This window comes from Apus apus, chromosome 1 (genome assembly GCF_020740795.1).
Source record: "Apus apus isolate bApuApu2 chromosome 1, bApuApu2.pri.cur, whole genome shotgun sequence".
Lineage (NCBI taxonomy): Eukaryota > Metazoa > Chordata > Aves > Apodiformes > Apodidae > Apus > Apus apus.
Window position 1 is genome coordinate 182,697,303 of NC_067282.1, and position 24,913 is coordinate 182,722,215.

General features: G+C 38.0%; 1 protein-coding gene across 11 annotated transcripts in view; it reads right to left on the bottom strand.

Annotated features, from left to right (window-relative positions):
• Positions 1-24,913, bottom strand: part of CADPS2 (calcium dependent secretion activator 2) — a 278,668-nt gene that overhangs the window by 195,423 nt on the left and 58,332 nt on the right. For 10 of the 11 annotated variants that reach the window (XM_051609547.1, XM_051609537.1, XM_051609587.1 and 7 more), the window contains exon 2: positions 20,713-20,826. In XM_051609547.1, coding sequence (XP_051465507.1) covers positions 20,713-20,826 — 114 coding nt within the window. Of the gene's footprint in view, positions 1-6,615; positions 6,637-20,712; positions 20,827-24,913 lie in introns of those variants that run through there. The other variant, XM_051609566.1, reaches the window with a different exon arrangement.

Consider the following 24,913-nt stretch of genomic DNA (forward strand, 5'->3'; position numbering starts at 1 on the left):
AACAGCTTTCTCACTTCTGTTAAATTCTGGCACTAATGGATCCAAGCTCTGCTACTGTGCATGTTCCAGCCCAGTAACAGGTGGAACAAAACACTATAGGTCTTATACACAGAGAGGGTCTCTAAATCATGGCCCACCCAAGCTCTGGTAGCTTCCTACCTCTATTGCTATGATTACTTGTATGTGATTCTGAATTAAGCATAAAATGTCTTTGTCTTCCAGACTACCAATCACAGCTATAACAGAATCCTCTGCACTGATGCACACCACAGGAAATGCTCCATTACCTGCACTTGGACATTTATAAGTGATTGCCCCAATTGCTCCAACTGATGCTGCACACTTTGTCTGTGAAAGTCCACTATCTCCTTCTAATCAGCACTATCCACATCTTTGTTTCTGTTGGCCTGCTGAAGCTTGCTAAGGAGCTGCAAGCACTGCAGTGTAGTCATTTGGGTGGTACCACCAATTCAGACACATTCTTCAGTGGTGAATTGCTTCCAAACACTCCACTAGCTGTTGTCTCCAAAAACACATAGGTAAGCAACTCCCAATTCATGGGCTTGTGATCAAAGCAGACAGGGCATCATCAAGACTGCAAAACATGACCATTGGTAGGATTTGTCAACTCTTCTCCAAGCCCCAGTCATATCTTGTTCATGAAGAAATATACCTGAGAGGCATTTTTCCCAGTTGGAGCTGGATCTTGTCGCAGAGGATCAGTCTGCTGGGAGTCGTGTTGCTTCACCGTATTTCTGCCACCAGTGATGGCCCTACTGCCATTTGGCTGGTGGGATCCTCCTCAGACAGGTGGGATACACGTCCCATTCCTGTGTTCTGCAGTACTGCCATGTCTATCTCCTGTGCTCAGTGCAGAGAAATAAGACTCAAAAGATTTTGGTGAAGGTAGGGATGGACCCACTGCCTACTTGGTAAGAGCTGCCCCAATTTCATCTCTTTGTTATTGTTACTATACAATACTTTCATTCTACATTCATTGAATATCAATGCTCCCATATAAAAACTTAAAGTTTAGTCTAATCATGCTCTCAGGGGAAGAAAAAAAAAAAAGAGCAAATTTCACTGTACGTTCATGCTCTGACATCTCACTTTCCACCTTTCCAGTGTTTCCAGAGCTTTTAAACTGTATTCCACATGTGAGTTATAAGTGCATTGCTACATGAGGGCCAAAAACTCTTTCTCCTACACTGGCTCACAAAGACTGATGAGCCAGCTAGTTCATTATCTAGATCTCCAACGTATTTTATTCATGTCCATGTACTGCAACTGGTATTTGGCGCATTCTTAAAACATACCAGTGTTGAAACAGAATTTTTTCATATAACTAAGAAAAATGTGGTCAGATAATGCTTATAGATATTTCTCTTTGGAATTTTTTTTCCATAGAACCCCATCAACCAGTCACAGATATACAACTACAGAGGGCAGAATTTTGCCCTTAAGGAATCATTCTTGTATTAAAGGGTATTTTTTTACTTTAAGCTTGTTTGGAAGAAGCTAGAACTATATGAAGATTAATGGCAGCTATGTCATATTGGAAATTGTTAATTAAAATTAAAAAAGATAAATGAATATAATAAGTACTTCTCTGACAAAGACTGAAAAAGGGCAAAAAGGACTTTGATGGAAGTCCAAAGAACACCCAAGGTTGTGAATGCTTTTCAGGTTTCTGATGTGCTTTTCTGATGTATTTTCCACTCAAGCTCCTCATGTGCTTCTTATAGTTCCCAGAACTCAAATTATGTATGACACATAGAGTAAGTTTTTTAAATGCCCAGCAATTTTCAGGACTAAATTGAGTCCTAAACTTTCTGCAAAATGCAGTAATTCTGTTTCTAGGAACTAAAAGGTTTTATTTCTTACTTAAAAATTGGATGTGACATGCATCATCATGCTGTGCTAGAAGCATTACTTGACACAAAACAAAGCATAGGACTTTTACTGTGTGATACTAAATAATACCTTTGCTGCTGCAACAGCAGTTCCTCAAAGCACCTCATACAAAAGCTCATTAGCAACTCTCATTGCAGTCAACAGCTCTCGCCAACTTCTTACAAGTCCTTCCTGTTCCACCAGAATAAAAATATTCCCCATTTCAGTCATTAGTGTGAGCAGTGTTCTCTGGGACCAGCTCACACAGCCCTCAGTAGTTCTGCTGGACTCTGAAAATGCATCACAATGCATCACAACAAGAACTGGGGCTTGTTCAGTCAATGTGCAAAAAACATTTGCCAGTTTGAAGAACAGCCTCCACAACTCCATATTTTAAGAACAAAAAAACACCAAACCCCAAATTCTTGCTAATTAAAATGTGTGCTACTTCTTTAGGCTTACATGCTTCTAAGCATGCTGCAAAAAACTGTGGACTAAGATTTTTTCTTTGCCTTCTTTTTCAAATTGGCACAAGCAATTGCCCAAAGTCTTCCCAAATTTCTGTTCCTGATGGCTACACATTTCACAGACTCTTGTACTGCAATGTTTGTGCCCCGGGCACAAGAACAAATAGAGCTATAGTGACAATCACCGCAAAAAAATCCACAGAACTATTTCACCCGGAAGCAGTGCTTTCTCCCGGATTGATTTATTAAAGTTTTCCAGACGTCCCTTTGAACAAGCGTATTTATCCTCCTTTCATGGGAAAAAAACAGCAACAATAATTTTTGCATCATAGCAAATAGACATAGCAAGTTATATATCGTTCTCTTTATGAACATAATTATGGAATACTTCAGAAACAGCTCTACTTTCTACAGACACTGCTATCTTCTCTTTAAGAGAACAATCTCCCCTTCTACCAGAGTTCACTGGCTGTCTGAAGCATGTTGAGGGACTTTGTGCACTGGGGCACTGGCCCCCAGCTGGTACCAGCACTCTGGAAGAGTTGTTCTCTAAATATCACCTGGATGAACCAAAGCAGACCAGCTTTCCTCCTGGCTGACTTTGCTCACACAGGCCATTAATGTCCATATGGTTCAAGATCTGTGTGGGCTGATCCACAGCCTCGTATTCAACACTGGCAGCTAGACAGAAGCAAATCCTCTTCCCCAAATATGATGGCTTGAATACCTTCATGCTGGACCCTGCATGAGGGTAATTACAAGCAAGTCATTACAAAAATTGCTTCTCATCTTCCAGTTTTCCATGGCAGGGAGAAATTAGCTGAATAACAGCTATAAGGAGAGCAGAAATAGATCTGCATATTTCAAAATATTGTAATGCTTGGTTTGGTGAAACAAAAGAAACAGTCTGCTGCTGGAAGAAGTCTCAGTAATTCTGTGTTCAGTAATGAGACTTAAGTTGCAGCCTTACAAGATGGAGGAAGAAGAAGTTTCTTACATAGTCAAGGAAAACCTCTGCTTTGCATCTCCATGCTGAGACGGTTTCATCACTGTTTTCATTGCCAAGTGTTGGATAAACTACAGCTGTACAACTCACCCATTTTACAACCCTTTCCATGTGCTGGGAAAGGGTATGCTCATTCACAGGACAACTCATAGAACTGCTCTAAAGCACTCCACAATAAGGACAGAAACGCTCACAAAGATTAATTGTCCAGACTGTTCTACAGAGCTTCTCAAGGCAAGTGGTGCAAATGCTTTCTGAAAATTTCTGAGCTGGCCAAACAGAAGACTTCAAATTATTTAGAGGGGAAAAGGATGGAACAACACAGTCAAGTTTAAGTGCCAGCTGATTAAATTGATAATTGCTTTGTGATGACAACATATTTGGTGTTATAGAAATTGCCTCAAAAAAGACATTCTGTACTTCAATGTGTTTCTGTTTTAAAAGACATGAATAACAGAATATGAGTGAAAATGCAGGAAGGGTGAATTCATCATGAAAATGGAAGTGCTTGGAGAATTGTCAGGTTTGTTTTTACACTTAAAATGCATTATTATTTGTCTTACAGCAATACTATGGCATCACTCATTATAATGTATTTCTATTCTAGAAAGTGGTATAAAGGTTATACAGAGCTGTTAGAAACCAAGCCATTGGCACGTAGGATTTAGCTGTTAACTGAAGTTTTATAAATATTTTTATTCCAATATAACTTTCTTTAAAAATTAGCCTTCCTTTCTTTCTCCCATGATAAACCGTAATCTTTTTGTGTCAAAACAACAATGCACTTTCCTTGATTAATTTTTCACAAGGATGATCAATTCATGATGTTGGTAGAAAAGTTATAATACACATAAAAGCTTCAGAATGCATGCTGAATCTTAAATCCTTCTTTAGATTTAATAATCACCCAGCTGGCTACACTTCAGACAGCAATGCTTCAATAGGAAGATTAATGAACATTTGGTCTGCAGTTTAATCCCTCTAGATTTTAGCATGCAAAGTGCAAACTTTTATAAATTAGATTATTTTTATGCATTCCAATTATATGTCAAGGTCCAAATAGCTTTAATGGTAACTTTGAGGCTTCTTAGTCATAGTTTGCTCTTTCTTTAGAGTACTTAAGTTTTTGAAAATACTAATTCAATCCACTACAGTATTCTCTAGACCATTTTAAAGATTATTTTTCAGTATAACATCTCAAGTCAGAAACACCTTTCTTTATTTCATACATTCATCAGTTATTTTGCCTTGCCAGTAGTATAGTCTATGGCAAGGATTTAAATAAGCAAACAATTTATGACACAAAAGTTCACAGTAACTTCTCTAGAAACTTCCCTACAGCCACAAAAGTCAGTTACTGTCTCTACCTCTTACAGCAGCAATTGCAAACCCTCAAGCTTTCACTGTCCCTGACTTCCATGGTGCCCATACTGTTAAGATATTGCACAAAGTCCAACAGAATGCTACAGGTGAGGTAAAATAATCTGCAACCAGGTTGGGAACAATCTATGAAACTTCCTTTGCAGTTAATGGGGTAGTCTGAAATAATTACAGCCAGAGGAACCTCTTTCTTAGAGATAACTTTGGTCGTTTACAAAGACACAAAATCTGGTTACCAAACCAGTGTATTTCAAGATTGGTCAGTGGACAGTTTTGCTGGACAGTTACACACAGAAACAGAAAAAAAAAAAAAAATCATCTTCATAGAGCTCTAATAATTGAGCCCCCTTGTCTAATCCCCCGTAAAACCCAGAACCTTTTTGCTCCACAGTTCGCAGCAATGAGTACCCGCTAGAAAAATGAAAGTGGAAAAAGAAAGCAAAACCACGATGATGTTGAAAAGTTTTCCTTCTCCAGTTTGCTCCTACTCCAGTTTCAAACTCACAATAATAAGGCTTAATTCTCTCTCTTTTCTCCAATTATGGGCACTTGTTCCAATAAACCAGAACTATACAGGAAGGCATGCTTATTTTTTAGTTTTTTTTTTCATTTAAATGCCTGTAGTAACTATACAGATATTCCAAATTATCTTCAAGCTAAGACAGTAAAGAGTTTTGGCAAGAAATGCAAGTGGTATACAAGTCAAATGTAATAAACAAACAAACATTACTCTTCTGCTGTAAAAAAAGTGCTACTTACACTAAGATAAGGTTTAAGTTATTTGGTTATTGTGACTAGCCAACATCCTAATGCATTTTTAAAGCACAGAGAGAACAGCACACACCTCTTGTCACCTCTAAGGCTAAATCCTAAACACTGCAAAACCAAAGTAATGATCACAATGTCTTCTCATTTAAATACTTCTTCTTCGTTATTCCACTCAATTTCTAGTCACAATTCCACTAATGCATACAATTTTTCATTTTTATTACAGCTTCTCCTAGACTATTCTGAAAACATATTTCCCACTTACTTATCTAAGAAGCAGACTTGCACTGATCTAAGTAGTTTTTATAAAAAATGTAACTCAATTCTGTGTCAAGCTATTTGGAAACATTTGCAGTATTCGTCTGCCAACTTCTGAAACACATTACTCATACCAAGAGCCTTCTGCCATCTTCAAACACATATTTTATAATTTGATGCTCTGAAAAGCCCAGAATAATCCCTCGAGGTTTTTTATTTTAATCATAAATTTTATGACACACAGAAACAACCTCATCATGGCCACTTCTACAAATGATTGTAACTTTCAAGACACACTACAAACAGATTAATTTACTGTGGAATTTGCACACATATCTTAATCACTATTTAAGTAATGAAAAAAATCAGTAGAAAAGCATTAAGCCATGTATTTAGAATTTATATTGTTGATGTTGCAGAATTAATGCTTCCACTCAGCGAAATAATTCAGATCATCTCACCCTTACACTAAGAATTGAGACCATCAATCATGAAATATGGAAAATGGCTTGTGAATTTGAACAAGTAAGTGATAAAGATTAAGAGAAGGAACAAAACTGGAACAAAAGGCAGCCTATTAAAAGTTAAGTCTTACGGCTGCTGCAGCCCCAAATTGCACAGCTGCCCAACTAGAGAAAAAGCGAACCATCTACTGCCAAGTCAAGGAGGAAAGAGCTTTTACAAGAATGTTTGATATAAACTACAAAGCCCAGCAGATTAGAATACAGCAGCACTGCCACCTCCCAGCAAGTGCTAGTGGAGCAGCCACAACTAGGAAGATGCACACATCTACAACAACACAGGCCAGCTACAACAAACATAAGAAAGCTTCCTTGGAATTACCTGGAGCTGCCCTTGTTCTCCTTGCTCAGTGCATGCAATTGGTTTTGGCAGGTACTTCTTCACACACTGACAGAGCCAAGTTCAGCATCTTCAACTTCCAAGATAATATGTATCTCGGCAGGTTGCATTCGGAATCTGTCTGCATTAAATCATACCAAAACCTTGGAGCTCTCAGGCAGAGAGCAAGGTGCAGCATCACTCCTGTAACCAGGAAGCAATTAAAGCTTCAATGTCATCACGTAAGAGACTGGCAGTGAACCGATCACAGAGACAGCTCATAAACAAATTTTCAAAAGGGATGAAAACTTCACTGTCATTCTCAGCATTTGATCCTTTGAGACGCAAAGCATAACTGACACCAAAATAAAACAACGTCCAGCTGAGCAGCCACTGCTAGGTTTGAACAAACACTAAATGAAAACTTCAGCAAAGGCAGTTACGTCTTAATGTCAGCAACAAGAACAGATTTATATTGAAATTTGACCAGATCTTGGCTTCAATTTTAATAAAGATTCAGTACAGCTTTCCAGCAATTCTTCCCTGTTTACTTAATTAAAAGCAAGATGCTACTTTTTGCCATTATCTATGCTTTTGAGATAGGGCTATATACCAGCTTTGTCCCACCTTCAGTTTAAATCAAGGACATTAGAAAATACAAGAACATAGATTTTTAAATCTATGTTTTATAAAAAACCCACAACCCTGAAATAGTAATCTAGGGCATGTTTTTCCTATTTATTTTTTCTAAGACGTGATGTAATACTTTCATTTACAAACAACGTATTATCCTGAAGCGATTGCTCTCTCCTATGATTTACTTCTAAAAAATCTGGTACAATCTTTTCCTAATTTTAGGTACCAGCAACCTAGTTTTTTTTCTGGCTTAGGTGATGCCCATCTTTTTCATATAGCCCTCTGACTACTGAAACTTTTGCAAACCTCCTCCTCCTTGCAACATTTTCCTCAAGAACATGCTGAAAAGCTCCCAGCACAAGGCACAGGGCCAGCTAAACAGGCAGGACGAGCTTCAGAATGCTGCTATGGAAATTCTACTCTTTAAATCCTATTTTTACATGACCCAAAAGAGTTCCTTCACTTTAGAACTCTACCCTGTATAAAAAAGCATTGCAAGAAGCCTTAAAAGATTTGGGTATTTTACAATCAACTACATGAAATGTCCAACCAAAGTAATCTAAATCTAATTTTTCTATAACTTTTCCCCTCCCTGAAACAGAAGTTAAGAAACAAGTCTCTCCCACTCTCTAACTTAAAGCAGCAGCCTGCATGACATGCCTTCTCTTTTAACTGTGAAGCTAAATTTTCTGTATTTCCTATCATTCAGACTGTTGCTTCCATTATTGTTCTTACAAAAAAGTATGCATAGCCACAAAACATGTATGATTAGAGTAATTTCTTAATATAATTACTACCTTTTTTGTTTTGGGGTGCTTGAGGGGGATCTCTTGTGGGCTGTTTGCTTTTTATATCTTTTTCTTGAGGTTAGGTACATCCTTTCATTCCCTATACTTGGTTACCTTGTTTGTTAATTAGTACAATACAGCAGACCCTACCCTGGCGGAATTTCTTTTCCAGAAGTGTGCCTCAGGATGCTGCTAGCAGACAGAGGGGCCCTGCAGAGCAGCAACGGGTGCTTCGTGCATGGCAGAAGTCTAAGGCTAGCAACAAAACTCACAGCCCATCCAGCAACAACCCTTGGGGCCGGCACTGCATCTGTTGGGGCCCTGTGCAAGTGGGCAGTGCAGCCATCCAGTGAGGCATGGAGACAGAAGAGCGGGACGACTGGAGCACTCAGAGAAGGAAGTCAGAAAAAGCAACAAGATTTATTGCTACTCTGGTTGCCGGTGGAATAGTTAAGCATCATGCTGCAGAAACACAACCACTATTTGAAATGAGTGGCAACACCAACAAACCCAGCTGAAAGTTATTCCTAAGGGCTCTTGAGAAACTACTCCATCTACCCTTCTGAAGGATAATTTCTTAATGTGGCTGAAGTTTCCTTGTTCCCCAAATGCTGTAACAATACCTTCCCTCTGCTGCACCAAGTCTATTTCCTGCACCTAGTTTTCAGCTTTCCCAATGAGCTGTCAATTAGTTACGGAAATGTGGAGAAACAAACATTAAGCTCAGCTTATGTCAACCTCTTGCTTCTTGCCATTCAAGTTCACTAGCCCTCTGCTGGGGAGTATGCATTTGATTATCAAACCAGCAGTTTCTGCATAAAACACAGACTTAATGGAAGAACATAATTAAATATATAAATGTGCATAAAATTCCCACTGAGTTTTGATCTGTTATTCCCCCTTCAACAGAAGACATGACTGCTGGAAAAGCCTTTTTAATCGTGCGTTTTAGATCACTATGTCTGGTTATTACTCAGGAACCCAAAAATTTTAAATCAACCTCAACGTAAGGGAGAAGGTGAGCTTCTGGGCCTTGCACAGGAACTGCTGAAACTTGGCACAGATTTTCTAACAAATTTAGGGAGATTTCTAGTTTAAACGGCCCTCTCAACCCAGATGCACAGCATCAGAACCACAGTATTTCTCCAAAATGTAGTCTGATATGGTGGTGTAGTCCAGATTAAATAAATTTCTGTAGGCTGTAATGTGATTAGTCCCTTGCTGGAGGGCTAGTAACTGGCTGAATGTGTGCTGAATTTCTAATTTAAACAGCCTCCCTTGTAGTTGTTCTTCATGAATGCATTTTATTTCACTATGCCCACACTCAGAGCATCTGCCTATCCCATGATCCAGCTGATCCAGCTGGATCACCTTGGGTAACACAGCTATGTGTGAATTACCTCCAGTGCTTCAAGAACGTCTTTATAGAAATCATCTTCAAAAGTGTCACTGTGGCTTTTACAGACCTTAATTTTAAAGCTTCTGTGTATTCCAGATCCACTTTACCTTCCTCCACCATAATGCTTACTCAGTTAGTGAACAAATTTAGAAAAAATAAATAAATTAGTAATTCAGGTATTTTGTACTTATTCAAAATTTCTGAAGTGCAGTGGGTTTCTCTCTCCAATTGATTTCAACCAGAATAACCACTGTTTCAGGACTAGATTTACATAGTATAGAAATATGTTTTAGAGGTGAATAAATACGTGTTTTAAAAAGCAAGAAAGACTGAGCTAAATAGTTCCATTAGTTCAAATATTCTTAATATTATTCTATTATTACATTGGTATCCACACAGAAGAATGCTGGACACTGAAGTCATGAGCATTTCCTCAAATAAAGCAATGCCATTTGAATATGCAGCAGGTGGATGAGACGTTTCTGCTACCCGCTCTACACTGCTGCTTGGATGTTATTAAGTTTGGGAAACTTGTTAATTGCCCATTGACTTTTTTTAAAATCAAGTTTTGTAGAATATTTGGCTGTGTGGTTCTTTCATAGTTTTCTGTTAAGTTTTATTGATCTACCAAAAGCTCAAAATCCAAGGAAAAAGATAACTTGCTTTCATTACAAAAGATTTTAAAAGCAAAAGACTACTTCTTAACTAATGGCAAAAGAGCAAGATATTTTCTAATTCAAAGATTCATCTCAAATGAGAAACAGCTGCCCTGCTGCCCTGGAGGATGGTGCAGAGGGATCAGATGACAGAGTAAAGCCAAAGGGGTTTGACCAGACCGTTTCAATACTACTGATCACGTTGCGTGTGCCACAGTTCATTGCAACAGTGCAAGAAAAACAGTACAGAAACCAGACAGCTAGCTTTGCTTTGTTTCATTTTGCTTGCATCAAATTTATCTATTTATGAAGGATACACTCCTGAAAGCATTAAAAACTGAACTGCATTCAGAGACAACCAGTAAAACAGGCTAGGGACAGTACTAGGATACTGACTCTTGTAATTTGTCCAGATTTCTACCACAAAATTCTAGACTGTAGGGACACAAACAAAAAGCAGAGAAACTAAAAAAGACCAAATAAACAAGCCATAATTCCATATAGAAACTGAAAAAGGTATACTACTTACACTCCTTATACTCCTTGTTCAAAGGCAGAGTATAGAAGACTCGAATATACACAAAAACAGGGAGATAAGTATGCATTCAGAGCTAATTTTATGCTGGTCAGGAAGAAAGGTCTGAGAAAATGTAGGATTTCATTGAAATAAAAACTGCTCTCTGATTAAAGTACTTTTTAATCTTAGAGTTGGAAGGCTCTGCTGCAGCATTATCTGCATACAATGAGCAGAATAACACATAATTCATGGTGCATACTTACCACAGTGACAGTGCAGAGCTAAAAACACATACCAACAAAGGATGCCTGCTGGTCTCAGAGGAAAACTTCTCCTAGTTTTAGAGAAGGTACACCAAGAACAGAACACTTCAATGTAACAAAAAAAATCATAGTGTCACCCCCAGGAGATTATTTATTTTCTCATACTGGGCTGTGAACCAGCATGCTGACATTCCAAACTGAGGGACAATGCTGAAAGATATGCAATGCTCTCAAGTCCCAGGCACTCACTTGCAGCTTTCTAGCTGGTAAGTGCTGGCCTAGTAGCATGCCACAGGTGAACATCTTAGCATTTATTTTGCCATCGCTGCTGTAAAGATGAAGAAACAGAAGGATGTCCAGATAAATCATATGCAAGTCTAAGACCACATGAATCTATAAATATAGATGCAGAACTGCATCTCTTGACTATTTCATTCCAGAAGAGAAAAAAAAAACAAAACCTGCATCACTGTCGTTAATCATCTCGCCAGTCACTGGCAACTGTGCCAGCAGACATGCTGTGTGGGACTTGGGTCTGAACATGAGAGTACACCTCCTTGACAACGTGCTGGCAAGCAGACAGAAGCTAGTTCTGCACTAGCTAACTGAGGTACTACAGACAGGGAAGCGCTGCCTACAGCTGTTGTAGACACCTGCTCAAAACACCTGCAAACACAGCTCCAAGACCCACAGCATTTCCTATTCTAGTACAGTCACTTGTGAATCCTCCTTCCTTTATATCAGCCTTAAAATTTATATTCCTGCTGATCTCCCTCTTCTGTAAAGATTTACCTGGCTGCTACCTGGCTGGGTGAGAGGAATTACAGGAGTAAAAAACCATAAAGCAGTCTAAAGTATCAAAGCCTCACCTGGATTTGGGGCTGTCTCTGAAACCCTAATTAAGAAATAAGAAAAGTGAAAGGTCCAAAGAGGGACCATAATAAATGCCTGATATTACATTGTTTATTACAGATTAAGAATATGTAATTTGCTCAGCATTTTTGTTTTCCTAAGGAGGCACAAGACAGATGCATTTATACACGGGGTACTACAATAAAAGCAGAGGTTAAACAATTTACATTTAAAAAACAGCAAGCTAAGCAATGAGCTGAAGTTAAAAAGTAAAACTGTATTAGGAAACGAGGGGAAATGGTTTGATGGCAAAGCCAAGTGGAAAAACAGTTTCCTTAATGAGATAGTGACTGTTCACTAGCGGTGCTCAGAGGAGGCATTTACTAACTGGAACAGACCAGGTCATTTATCTTAGCATGCTCTGTTTATGATAATGTTGCTTCTTTTTGTGAATCTTGTGTGGATAGCAACTTTATGCCTGGATTTAACTTTGAATAAATTTTTTTTTTGCTCTATGAGGAGTAAAACATTCTTCAGGTAAGATGAAATGGGAAAAGCCATCACTGCAGCACCATAAAGCTTACTTCAGAAACTAAAAGCTTGAGAAAAATTTTGGTTTCCAGTTTGGCTTTTCAGCAGTACCCTATGGTGGAAAATGTAGATCAATCAAAACCTGAAAATAATCACTAAGAAAATATTTACATCATTACTGTCTGTGTTCTGCCTTCAGAATTCTCATGATATAAGCATTTGTTGTCATCTTTTGAAATTAGCAATAGAACAGAAATTAAGTGGGGTTGAGAGAGAATAGTGATAATTTAAAAGCTCACTTCTGATTATACCTGAAACCTGGATTTCAGCCATGCATTTGCTGACCTTTTTTACCCCCTACTCCCATGCTCTCTCTAGCTTGGTTTACTCAGAGTTATAAATTCACCATTAAGAATAAAATGCCACTTTCCCAAGACATTACTTTAAAGTTTAAAAGATTTTGACAAGTCACATTTCTCTACGGATTTGACAGGTAAATTTTCTATCATGAAGTAAAATGACCACAGAGATGTTCAATCAAAATATGCAAACAGAAGTTATTTATTGAACTGCCTAAAAATCTAAGAATAATGAAATAATATCCAAAGTAAATACCAGTCCTAGAAATTCAATCTAATGGTACATAAAGCATGAGGTTTTCTCCTTCACTATTTGTTCATTTGGTGGGTTGGTTTTGATGGTTTTGTCTGTTTGTTTTTAAGATCAAGAAATCCTTTAGCAATTAGTTGCTTGCAAATTCAGTGGAATGATTAATTTGAAAAATATGGCAGTTTTCGCCAGTAGATCTCCAATTGAGACTTGAAACCTAAAGAAATTGTGTGAGAAAATTCAAGTGCCTAGAGAGTCAGGAAAGACCCTGTTTGAACTAACTTTGGTGCAAAGAGAGTCCACACGTATCTGGTAGAAATATTCACTTATCTTGTATTCAGATACTTCAAGTGACTTATTAATGTGAATCTGCGTGTTTCCTTCTGGTCATGGAGAAATACAAAAAGTTAGAGATTAGGCTGCATATCCATTTCATTGCTGAAAGCAATCAAAGTGTCCTGTTGCTCCCCATTACTTTGAAGAGTCCCTGAGACACTACTGACTAGAACATAGACATCACAAAACCAAAGCACAAAGGAAAATTCATTGGAATTAACATTTTGAAGTATTATTTCCACTTTCAAAGGGCCTTAAGGTAAGCTCGGTGCTGAGGCCTGGAAAAGGCAGTGGGCAGGATAACTTAAAAAGATGAAAAGCTGTCATCATTTCATAATCTAGTGAGAGAAAATTCCAAGTTAAAAAGAGAGGGAATTTTAGCATCTTCTCCAAATTTCTGCAGTGTTTATGTTAAACTGTCACATTCTTATTCCTCTCAGACTAGCTGGAAAGAACTACACTGTTTTCAGTTGCCCAGGCAACAGCATCAACAAAAATGTGTATAGTCCATGTTTCAGTGCAACCTACTGTTAACTGTGCAGAACCAATATCCAGATAAGTTTTGTTTTCCTTTGAGGCCGAATAGAACAGCACCGGGATTAGGAGAAAAATAATAAAATTATGCAGATTATTTTAACTTTTGTGTAACAATTTGAGCCATTCTTGGTTTTCTAATTGTTTTTTTTTCAGATTAAAAGACATTCAGAATTTACCTAATAACCAAGTAAATAGTGTCACATAATGCTTAGTACAGTAGAAACATCTCACTACCAAACATGGATTGCTTCTGCTGTGTAGTGTCAGATCTACAGGGCACTCCTTATTTGCCTTGCAACAACAGTGGTCAGAAAATGAAAAAATAAGATACCTATTATTGGGATTTAAAAAAAAATCTAAATTCAGTGAGCCTTTTCTTCCTCTCTTCCTGTCAGCACATATCACTTGCAAAGATAAAGATTGCTACAGTTAATGCAATAAACTCCATCTGTCAACTACCTACCTCATTTGGAAGTTTGAAATACAGGTCTGTTATAATTATATCTATAATGTTATAATTATATCTGTAATGGAAACTGAGTGAATCAATCAAGCGAACAATGACCATCCACAAATACCAATGTCCAAAGATAGACATAATTTCAACAGCTAGCAATGATGTTCTGTGGCAATGTACAGTAAAGAGCTGGAGGCTGGACTTGATGATCTTAGAGGTCTTTTCCAGCCTTAATAATTCTCTAATTCTGTGATTTGTAAAGCATGAGACTAGAGGATTTCAGCACTGATGCACTTCCCATGCAAGTGCAATACAGCAACAGTCTCTGAAAGAGAAAGCTGTGTATCGCAAGGCCTGCAATTGACTCTTTTAGCACATAAGAGGTCTCGATCATGTAAAGCATGGTTTTAATTGGCTGTATCTTATCTCCCCCTCCCTTTTTTGAGGAAAATAATTAGACCGCTAACACTGAGATAATCTCCATTGCACACCAAATTGTGGTTGCTGATCCAAAACATTGAAGGCATTCAAGCTTCTTCAATTACATGGATGACCTAGATAAACTTTACCTACACCTCTTTCTTGGAGGCAGCCTAAAAACATTTTTATCAAGCTTGTCAAAGAACTGGCCTAAAAGACACCCCTAAGATAACATCCCCCCATGCCAACATTACACTGACCTCAAGTTTGCCAGTGTTTTAAAGCAACTGAAAGGAAACTAACTGTCTATGTATTGATAAGGGCAACTATAAACGCTTATCTTGTTGAAAGGCTCCCTCACAAGGCATAACACATGATTATCCTAAAGCTAATCTAAGAAAACAACTTTTTGAAACAGCTTCTCCAAATAAGACTGTATCAACAATAAATCCCAAGTTGGCCTAGTATTATATTTTTGAAGAGGATCTGAACAGGGCAGAAAGCCAGTATCATTCAACATATATGTCAGTTATGACTTTTGAGAAAAGCAAATGAGTTTTTGCCCTGAAACCCAGTAGCTTCTACAGTTATTTTCCTAATGCATTTAAATAAATGTTTAATGTGCTGATTCCATTATTTTGCCTTGATAATATCAAAACAGAATGTTCCAACATTTAATTACTACTTATTTTGTGTGTACTGTGTTCTAATTCTAATCAATGCTTTTTTAGTTCCTTTAGGGGTCATTTTCATCCCTTAAATATTCCTCAGGATCAACTATGCCTTTTTTGCCTTGAATAAAAACTGTGTACCTAAAATAGCTAATACTAAAAATCAAGCTGTAAAAGCAACCAAAATACCGCTTAGTACAGAATGCTAGCTCTTTTCTGCAATTTCATCAGCAAGATCCCTCTGCCCCTCACGTCCTTGATACACATGCAAAAAACCTTTAGACCAAGTTTTCCACAATAACAGGCAGAAATAGCACCATTGCTTCACTCCTTCCTTGCAGAAATACCTCCATGTTTTTCATACTAATCTAACATTGAATGTCTTCATATAAAAAAGCTCCAATAAACACAATTAATCCTTTTCTAAGGATAAGTGCAAGAAATAATCAATGTTTTTGTCACACACGTGTGTTTCCACTATGGTACAAACAACTGCTCTGTGTGTCCTGGCAAGGAAAACATTTTCAGGATGCCTGTAAATGTTCACAGAGATTTGATCAAAATAAAGAAACATTGATATTATCACAGGCACATGGATACTAGCAGATGTTTATGGGACTATTTTGTAGACCATTTTCAGTCTCTGTAGAACTTTCAAAGTCCGTAACAGCCCAATATCAGCCATTCTGAATATGCCAAAGTTGGGGGTTGGCCACTTTTGCCTCACACCATGACCACCTCAAGCAGCTGCCAAACCCCACATGAGGAATCCTTTCTGCAGCACAGGGAAGGAAGTTGTCCCAGGCCTCAGGAGAAGAGGGAAGGCAGAAAGACTGACCAAAGCAGACCCATCAGGTTTATGAGAGGTCTGCCTACAGACACTGATGCACACCTAAGCAGCAACGTGCAGTCAGGAACCACGCCCTGCTCCTCCCTTGCTAACATGCTCCCCGAAAGGGCTTGAACCAGCAGTTCAGCATTTGGTACTGAAGGAAGGTATCTCTAGGACACTACTTCTTACTGCAGAAGCTGAAAGGTGTCACCTATCCCCACCAGGGAGAGGGAAGGAAAAGGGTTTCTCTTACCATTTAGAAAGTTGTAGAGAGTATATTTGCATGGGATACAAGGAAGAAATTTTTCATGGTAAGGGTGGTAAGTTACAGGATGTCCAGAGAAGCTGTGGTTGCTCCATCATTGGAAGTGTTCAAAAGTCAGGCTGGACAGAGCTCTAAGCAACTTGATTCAGTGAAACATGTCCCTGCCCATAGCAGACATGTTGGACTAGATGATCTTTAAGGCCCCTTCCAACCCAAACAATTATGATTCTATTAAATTAAATCCCTTTTCTTTCTTACTGTTGATTTTGGTTGTTTTCTTCTGTTAGTTCACTTTTTAAAAACTCTCCTAAACCCTGTCCCCCAAGCCAGGCAGTGACAATCTATTAGCTAGGTTTGTACGTGAACCTCCTCTCCTGCCTTATCAATTTTTGCTACTGGCCATACCTCATTTGTTTCCTATTGCCTGACTGTGGAAGGCAACAATTTAATTTGTGAAGGACTACAACATCTGAAGGTAAACTCTATGATTTCTGTATCACAGGCAAACAGGTACAGGCAAACTAGGTCTGATTTTAAATTCTGAAAATCTCTTATAGAGCTAACTGCTACAGATCCTGCATTTAACATTCACAAGTAAGCAGCATGCAGTAATTAAGACTTTGAAACACATATTTAAATTTAAGCAGCAAGACAAACAGGAAAAATGCCAGTGCATAAAATTTCTTGAAGGTGCACAACGCTTTAGGCAGAGAGTTGAAAACCTGAGAACTTGCAACCATTACAAAACGGAAAAATTGTGCGCAGTATTTCAAACATTCATTACAGTTCTCTGCACCCATTTTACTCCTACGCATGCATTCTGCATACATTCAAGACTAAAGAATTGGTAATGTGAGTTTAGCCAAAGATATATAAATACCTTTAATAGGTATATATATTAAAGGTGGTGAATTAACCTCTCAGGGCTCTGCACAAGAACATTTTTCAATCTTCATGAAAGAGCAAGCAAGAAATGATGAATGAAAGATTATCTGCTATTTCACTGATGACTTGTTTTAAGATATGGGTTGAAATATGCAAAGAAAACTGTATTTCATAAGTCACTTTCTCACTTAATTTTACACTTCGCAGTGTGTCCAATATAATTACTCATTATAAATTGCCATATGATTGAATTTTTCTCTTTATCCAAAAAGCATCATCAACATCTGATGTTCTACCAATTAGAATCTGGCTCAATGTCTGTAATGGAATTTTCCACCAAAAAAAAATTGTGCTAATTCTGAGAGAATTATATCAGAAAGAGAACTGTAAACACTTCCATACCTTCTCTAAATCTGGGATGGAGGAGGAAATAATTTCTGAAGATAATCTTAATTATATGTGTACAAAAATGAATCATGCCAAATTTCAGTGAGTCCTTCAGGAAGTGTGGGGGGATGCTGGGCAGACATTATGCAGAAGATGAAACTAACCATCTCCAGAGAGTTAAAGGGTTAATGCAAATTTTCCCATTAATTCTGTTCTTATTAGATTTTTTAAGATAAATTAAAAACCATGTCAGAACATTAATAAAAAGGTCCTAAAAACCACGACGGTATTAAAAAATACATAAATAAGGAGGGTAAGGAAACAAAGCTGACCAGTGTAAATCTTCCCAAATAGTCCACACACAGGAGCATGACTCTCTTACAACACAGTGAAATTTATGCTGAAGCTTATTTATTTAGTAAATAAACTCCTCTTTCAGCAAAAGAAAAGTAAGTCAAAGACTGAGCTATAGTAAGTTCCTAAATCCTAGTAACCTAGTCTTAGACTCTCAAGAGTACAAATTATGGACAGATTTAGTGACTCAAAACACCTACAACTAGTGATACAGGATTTACACCACATGCTCAAACCAAACCTTTTCTTTCACATTCAAAGTAAAGAAGTTGGGTGTGGAAAATCAACTATAGTAATGATAATAGCCTGGCTTTGCAAGCAATATTGTAGTAAGTCTCAAACCATAATTACTGCATAGGATTAAAGGGAAATTACTAATTTTCAGAGTAATTAATGTGCAGACCACGTATTTGTTTCCTTCCATTCCAGGTAAAATTGAACTGCAACTCAGCAACTAAAGTATCTCGAACAGGAGATGTGCTGGATCATATGTGGAAGACAGAAATGCAAAAGCATCAGAGCACAGCAGCACCAACACACACACAAGGAAGAAACAGATTAATGTTTTCAACAAATGGGTAATGAAGCAAATGAAAAAGGCATAAGAGACAGATAAGCAATGATATGAAAATAGGTGGTAAGATGCATAAAATTTGATTAAAATGCACTGAAGAGGAGCAGTAGATTGAACCACATCTCCAGCTGGATTCCATTATTGCAATGTTCATTAAATCTAATATTGCATACTGGTAACTATCTACCACAATCCTGAAAAAAAATTAAAAATTACTAGCAAATGCTAATTCAAACTGCACAACTGGAGAAGGTCATGCAAAAAAAATTGAATTAGTGGGGTGGAATAAACAAACAAACAAAAAAGACTAAAGAACCAAATTACAGCTGGCAGATGAGCTTATGGTGTATTAACATGGAATGAAGATCCCACTAGCCCGTGGCCTCATTATAGCCTTGACAGTGATGCCAAGACCTTTGGAATTCTCTGAAACTGGACAACTAGAAGATCTGTACAGTTACCTTAAAGCAATGAATGGCTGGAAATGGCTGGACAATTCGAGTCTTCTGTTTTATAGGGCTATCTTAAATTACCCCTCCATTGCAACAGCAGATGATATAATTCTTGACGTGTCCAGAAAAGTCTCATTAACAAGAGAACTGTCTCATATGGGAGGGACCCTGTGCTGCAGTAGGGTAGGAGTGTGAGGATTCCTCCTCCCAAGGAGGAAAGGAAAAGCAGAGACAACATGTGATGAACTTATAACAATTCCCATTCTCCATCCCCCTGCACTGCTTGGGAGGAGATAGTAGAAAAATTGGGACTGAAGTTGAGCCTGGGAAGAATTGGGGGTGGGGGTAAGGTGTTTCAAGATTTGCCTTTTATTTTCTCATTACCCTACTCTGATAGGATTGGCAATACTTTAAATAATTTCCCCAAGTCAAGTCTCTCTTGCCCATGACAGTAATTGCTGTATCATCTACTCTGTTCTTATCTCAACCCACAAGCTTTTTGTTGTATTTTCTCTCTCCTGTTCAGCAGAACAAGGGAGTGCCACTACACTGTGTCTTGTGAATGTTCATATTCTTGTTTCACCCGCAGACTTGTAAATTTAAACCCATCCTCATCCTTTCACAGGGGTTTTTTTGAGACTTATTTAATTTCAACTGCCACAGAGACTGTGATTTGAAGAAACTTGCATTGAGTTTTCACATTTTTGTACAACAGGAAAACCATTTAACCACCTCTGCCTCTTCTTTTTTGCAACATAATTTAATATAGATAGAACCAAGCTAGGACTTAAGTCACATCATTTTCTCCATGAAGAAAAGTTTCATTCTCTAGCAACGAATAGCTGAGAGATAAAAAGGGCAAATAATTGATAAAAAACACAGCTAAAGAATTTGAAAAATAATATGTGGTAGAATGAAATATGAAGAAAGATCCTTCAAAAGAAATAAAAGTTTAACATTCAGGCCTTGTGATTCACTGAGCAAGTCTGAAGTCAGAGGAGATAAAATGAACTTGCAGTACCACTTCGTAAGAATAAGAAAATAAATTACCTAGCCATATGCTGCTGATGTTAGAAAAATGGACAGTGAACTGTCTCCTTAGTTTGGAAAGGGACCTGTCCCTCAAGCAATAAGAACCACATCTAAAGAACTGCACTGGTGGCCATAGGTATTGAACATGTCTAGGAGGTCACAGGAGAACATGGGAGCTGGCCCATGTGTGTGGAAAGAAGGGAACAGGAGGTTCCTCCTCTCTAAAAAAAAAAAAATACACAGTAACTAAAAATCAGACAACGTATGTCTCAAGATGGTAACTTCCAACCAAAGCACGGATTAAAAAAGGTAACTTAGACATATGGAGATAAAGATAGCAGTGTTTGATTGTAAAAAATGCTGCCAGGAAGTTTTTTAGCACCAAGGTTTTTTCATTTTGTCTTTTCTTTTTCTTTTCTTTTTTTTCCCTTCTTAAAGAAGGGTGGGTATTTTTTAGTTCAGTTTATCTCTTGTGCCCAGGCAGCAGATTTTAACTTTCAAAACAGCAAAACTGGAGTAGGAGGAAGCTGTTTCTAGAAGGTTTGGAAGCTTACATCCTTTGAAACTTACAATTCATTTTCTTGTACATACATTAAAAGAGATCCCATTAACTTTTTAAACAAAACAAAACAATGCATATAACTTACCTCATAGTAACTTCGCACAGCATTGCAAAATGCTTCATCTGCTACAATTTGTGTCTCCCCATTTAAAAAGGCCTGGAAACGTTCCTTCAGAATCTGTAGCTGCTGCTTATTGAGCTGTGCAAAAAAAAAAAAAAAAAAAAAAAAAGGAGAGGGAGAGAACAACAATAAATGCAGTTAGTCTCAAAGTAAAAATATGTAGCACTACATGCACTCCTAAAATGTGAACAGGAAAGAAAAGGCAGAGGCTCCCTGGCCAGCTGGCTCCCTACTGAGTCACAGTTGTTCAGATTAGCACCTGGGGCAAGCCAGGTTGCTGCAGCATGCCATGCAAGCACTCAGCATGCAACTAAAGTACTCTTTAGGTTGTGTCCTTGGGATGCTACAGGTAAGTCTGTATGGATATTTCTTCTGAGCAATATATTATATACATATGCTGAACAGAAAGACTGACTTTGCTCATTACAGCAGTACCGGGTAATAAAATGTAGCTCTTAGTTCTGGTCTTCAAATATTTCAAGTTTTTTCAGCCTTCAAATAAGTGATAAACAACTAAAAAGCCTTCCTATTTTTGAGTAATCCAAAAGCTACCACTGGCTTGTTTTAACAAACATGCTCACTGTCAAAAAATGGATGAAACATGCTTTTTATGAAGAAAATGGAGTACTAGTTGCTGATGTTATACTGCTATGAACAATGGGAAACTAATCTTGAGGAACTGCTGCTCCAAGGCTCCAAGACTGATACCAAATTACATCTGGTAAATTTCAGATCAAAATTGAGTGTGCTTTGAACACAGACTCCTAGCAGAGAACATTAAATTATTAAACCTTGCAATCAACCCATTTTTATTGAAGCTTAATGTTATGGGGGAAAAAAAAAAAAATCAAAATCCAAAGGCTTTTTGCCAAGGTTCCTATCAACTCTAGAAATATTTACTACGATATTTCTCCTTCTCAAATCTCTGAGGAGTTAGAATGCCACATCAAAAGAATCTGCCACTAACATACTAATACAACAAAGCAACAATTAATAGTTGTTTTTGCTTTCCCAGAACTTTAAAACTAATGCAAAGCCTTTATTCCAGTGAACATTCCTGAACTTCAAAATTAATATTACAAAAATTCAAACACAGCTTATTGAACAATTTTTTTCATCCTTCTTCTGTTTTGCTTAGATAAAAATAAATATTTAAACGTATAGGCAGAAATTAGAAGATTTTCCCAGAGGGGAGAAAGTTGTATTTGTAATGGCTAACCTGCAACAAATAACATTAACCTGATCACGTAACTTTTTCTCACAGAAAAACTTTTAGGCAGCTACAAGAAGTATGGTGACCTTATGCTTCAGGTCTCTAGTGTCAACACTTTGAAGTCATTTAAGCTACAACACTGTTACAAGATTAGCAAAATTACTGCCATCCTCATAATGTACCTACCTCGGACAATCTCTATCTCTGTCATATCAAGGGAGGATTTTCATCCTACATTAAGTTTGCCAAGTCCTGTGCTTCTATGAAACACGTAGCAATTTACTGCAAAACTCTATCCAAACTGAATGCAAACCTGAAAACTGTTCAATTCTCACAGAAAACAACAGTACAGGTGCCATATAAACACTTGATAGGAGAAGTCCCCTGAAAATGGTGAAATGTAGGCAGCAGCATAGCAATTCAAAGCGAAAGAACTGTGCCTTTGAAAAAAAAAAGCCAAACTATTTAAAAATACATGATAATTCTGTTCCTCATTCTAACAAAACAATTAGCAACATGGAACAAGCCCCAAGAAACCCCTAGAGAAAAGGCCTCCTGCTGAGGCGAGCAAACTTCAACAGAGGAGAGCAGCAGCCCAACACCAACACAATGCCAGCCTGCTGGCATTTTTAACTGCTAGTTAAAAATCAACAGGAGCAAAGTATTTGTATTGTGTCTGCACGTACACCAGAAAAGGCCTCTATCCTCCTGCCTGCCAGACATCCATTCCCTGCACATAATCTGCACCACAAAGGTTAGCCATTTCTATCAAAAATCAAACTTTATTCCCAGATACAAAGGACAGGTCTTTCCCTTTATTCCCCTTATTCTTTTCTCATTTTCTAATCATAGAATCATAGAATCATAGAATCATAGAATCCTAGGGGTTGGAAGGGACCTCGAAAGATCATCTAGTCCAACCCCCCTGCCAGAGCAGGGTCACCTAGAGTACATCGCACAGGAAGGCGTCCAGGCGGGTTTTGAATGTCTCCAGAGAAGGAGACTCCACAACCTCTCTGGGCAGCCTGTTCCAGTGCTCTGTCACTCTCACAGTAAAAAAATTTTTTCTGATATTGACCTTAAACCTCCTATGCTCCAATTTGTATCCATTACTCCTTGTCCTATCACTGGTCATCACTGAAAAAAGCTTAACTCCATCTTCTTGACACTCACCCTTTACGTATTTGTAAACATTGATGAGGTCACCCCTCAGTCTCCTTTTCTCCAAACTAAAGAGACCCAGCTCCCTCAGCCTTTCCTCATAAGGGAGATGTTCCACTCCCTTAATCATCTTTGTGGCTCTGCGCTGGACTCTTTCCAGCAGTTCCCTGTCCTTCCTGAACTGAGGGGCCCAGAACTGGACACAATATTCCAGATGCAGCCTCACCAATGCAGAATAGGAGGGGGAGGAGAACCTCTCTTGACCTACTAACCACACCCTTTCTAATACACCCCAGGATGCCATTGGCCTTCTTAGCCACAAGGGCACATTGCTGGCTCATGGTCATCCTCCTGTCTACCAGGACCCCCAGATCCCTTTCACCTACACTGCTCTCCAGCAGGTCAGCCCCCAACCTGTACTGGTGCATGACCAGTAATGACGCTGGACAAGCTGAGATATCAGAAAATGTAAATCATTAACAGTGGGTTGAGGTTTTCTTAGCATGTACGTGTTCTTATAGGGGACTTAAAATAAGAGCCAAGCAGTCCCACAGAGAGTGCACCACTGCTGAGCAAGCAGCTTCTCCATCCCATGGAATATTCACAGCTCTGCCACAAGAACATTCCGGCTTCCTGTCAAGGCAATTATGGAAATGTGTTTTCATGCTTGCAGACTTCATTCTTCAGGTGATTTGCTTATATATTACCCACATATCAAACAAAAGCATTACGAGTAAGTCAACAAAATATAAATTTAATTCTGACTTCCTCATTTCCAACCATCATAGTTCAGCAAACTGAAATGCCTTTAAAATATTTATATATGGCTTTCACATTCACTACTTCAGACAGTAAGTAATTATAAGGGATGAACGGCATTTTAGGATTACTGTACACTTCTTAAATTACTTAAAAAACTTAAATTACTTAGGTTTTAATGCAAAATCTGGATGTAAGAGGAATAAAGTTCTCCTGCAAAACTAAATAATTCCAGTGGCAAATATGGAAAGTTATACCTTGCATTAAAGATAATTTTATGTCTATGTTACAGTTCCAAATTACTGTAACAGAGAGACACAGCTGCATTAACTGTCAAGATATAGAATAATTTATAGTAGTCTGCTGTAGCGTACTGTTCCTCTGGTTTTTTGTTTTGAAAATGTTGAGTGTACAGTGAATTCTCACTCATCTTTTTTTTTTTTATATTGATAAATTTTAATGAATTTATTAACACTCTTCAATTTGCAGCCAAGTGCCTTTAAAAATGAAACAGAACCAAAGTAACAGTAAAGGTAGTAGCTTAGAAATGCGGGGGGGCAGGGCAGGGGGGGTGGTGGAACGAATTGTCATTGCATTAGATTGCCATAGCAACAAATGGAGATGAATAAGCAGCTGTACAGGACATTAACTCTTGGACACAGTCAAACTGTTCAGCCTATCCAAAGCTGAGCTACCTTTGAAGTTGTACATCTTGGTTAACAAAGGATAAGAGACGAGCACATCATGCACGATCCGAGTCCCAGGTGAAATGCTTAAACTTAAGGGCAATAACCCTGGTCAGATTCTCTCTGGTAGAACTTCACATAATGGAGCTCAAAAACCTTCTGCAGTCGGATTACCTTTCCACTGCACATGCCCTTTCCCCCTTTCCTCTGTGCAATATATGTCAAATCTTTGCTTTCAGTACCTCACTACTTCTTTACTGTTAGTGCTTCTGTGTTCTCATTTTAATTCTAATAGAAAGAACCATTAATAATAAAATAAAAATAAATTACATTACTACATGCACCC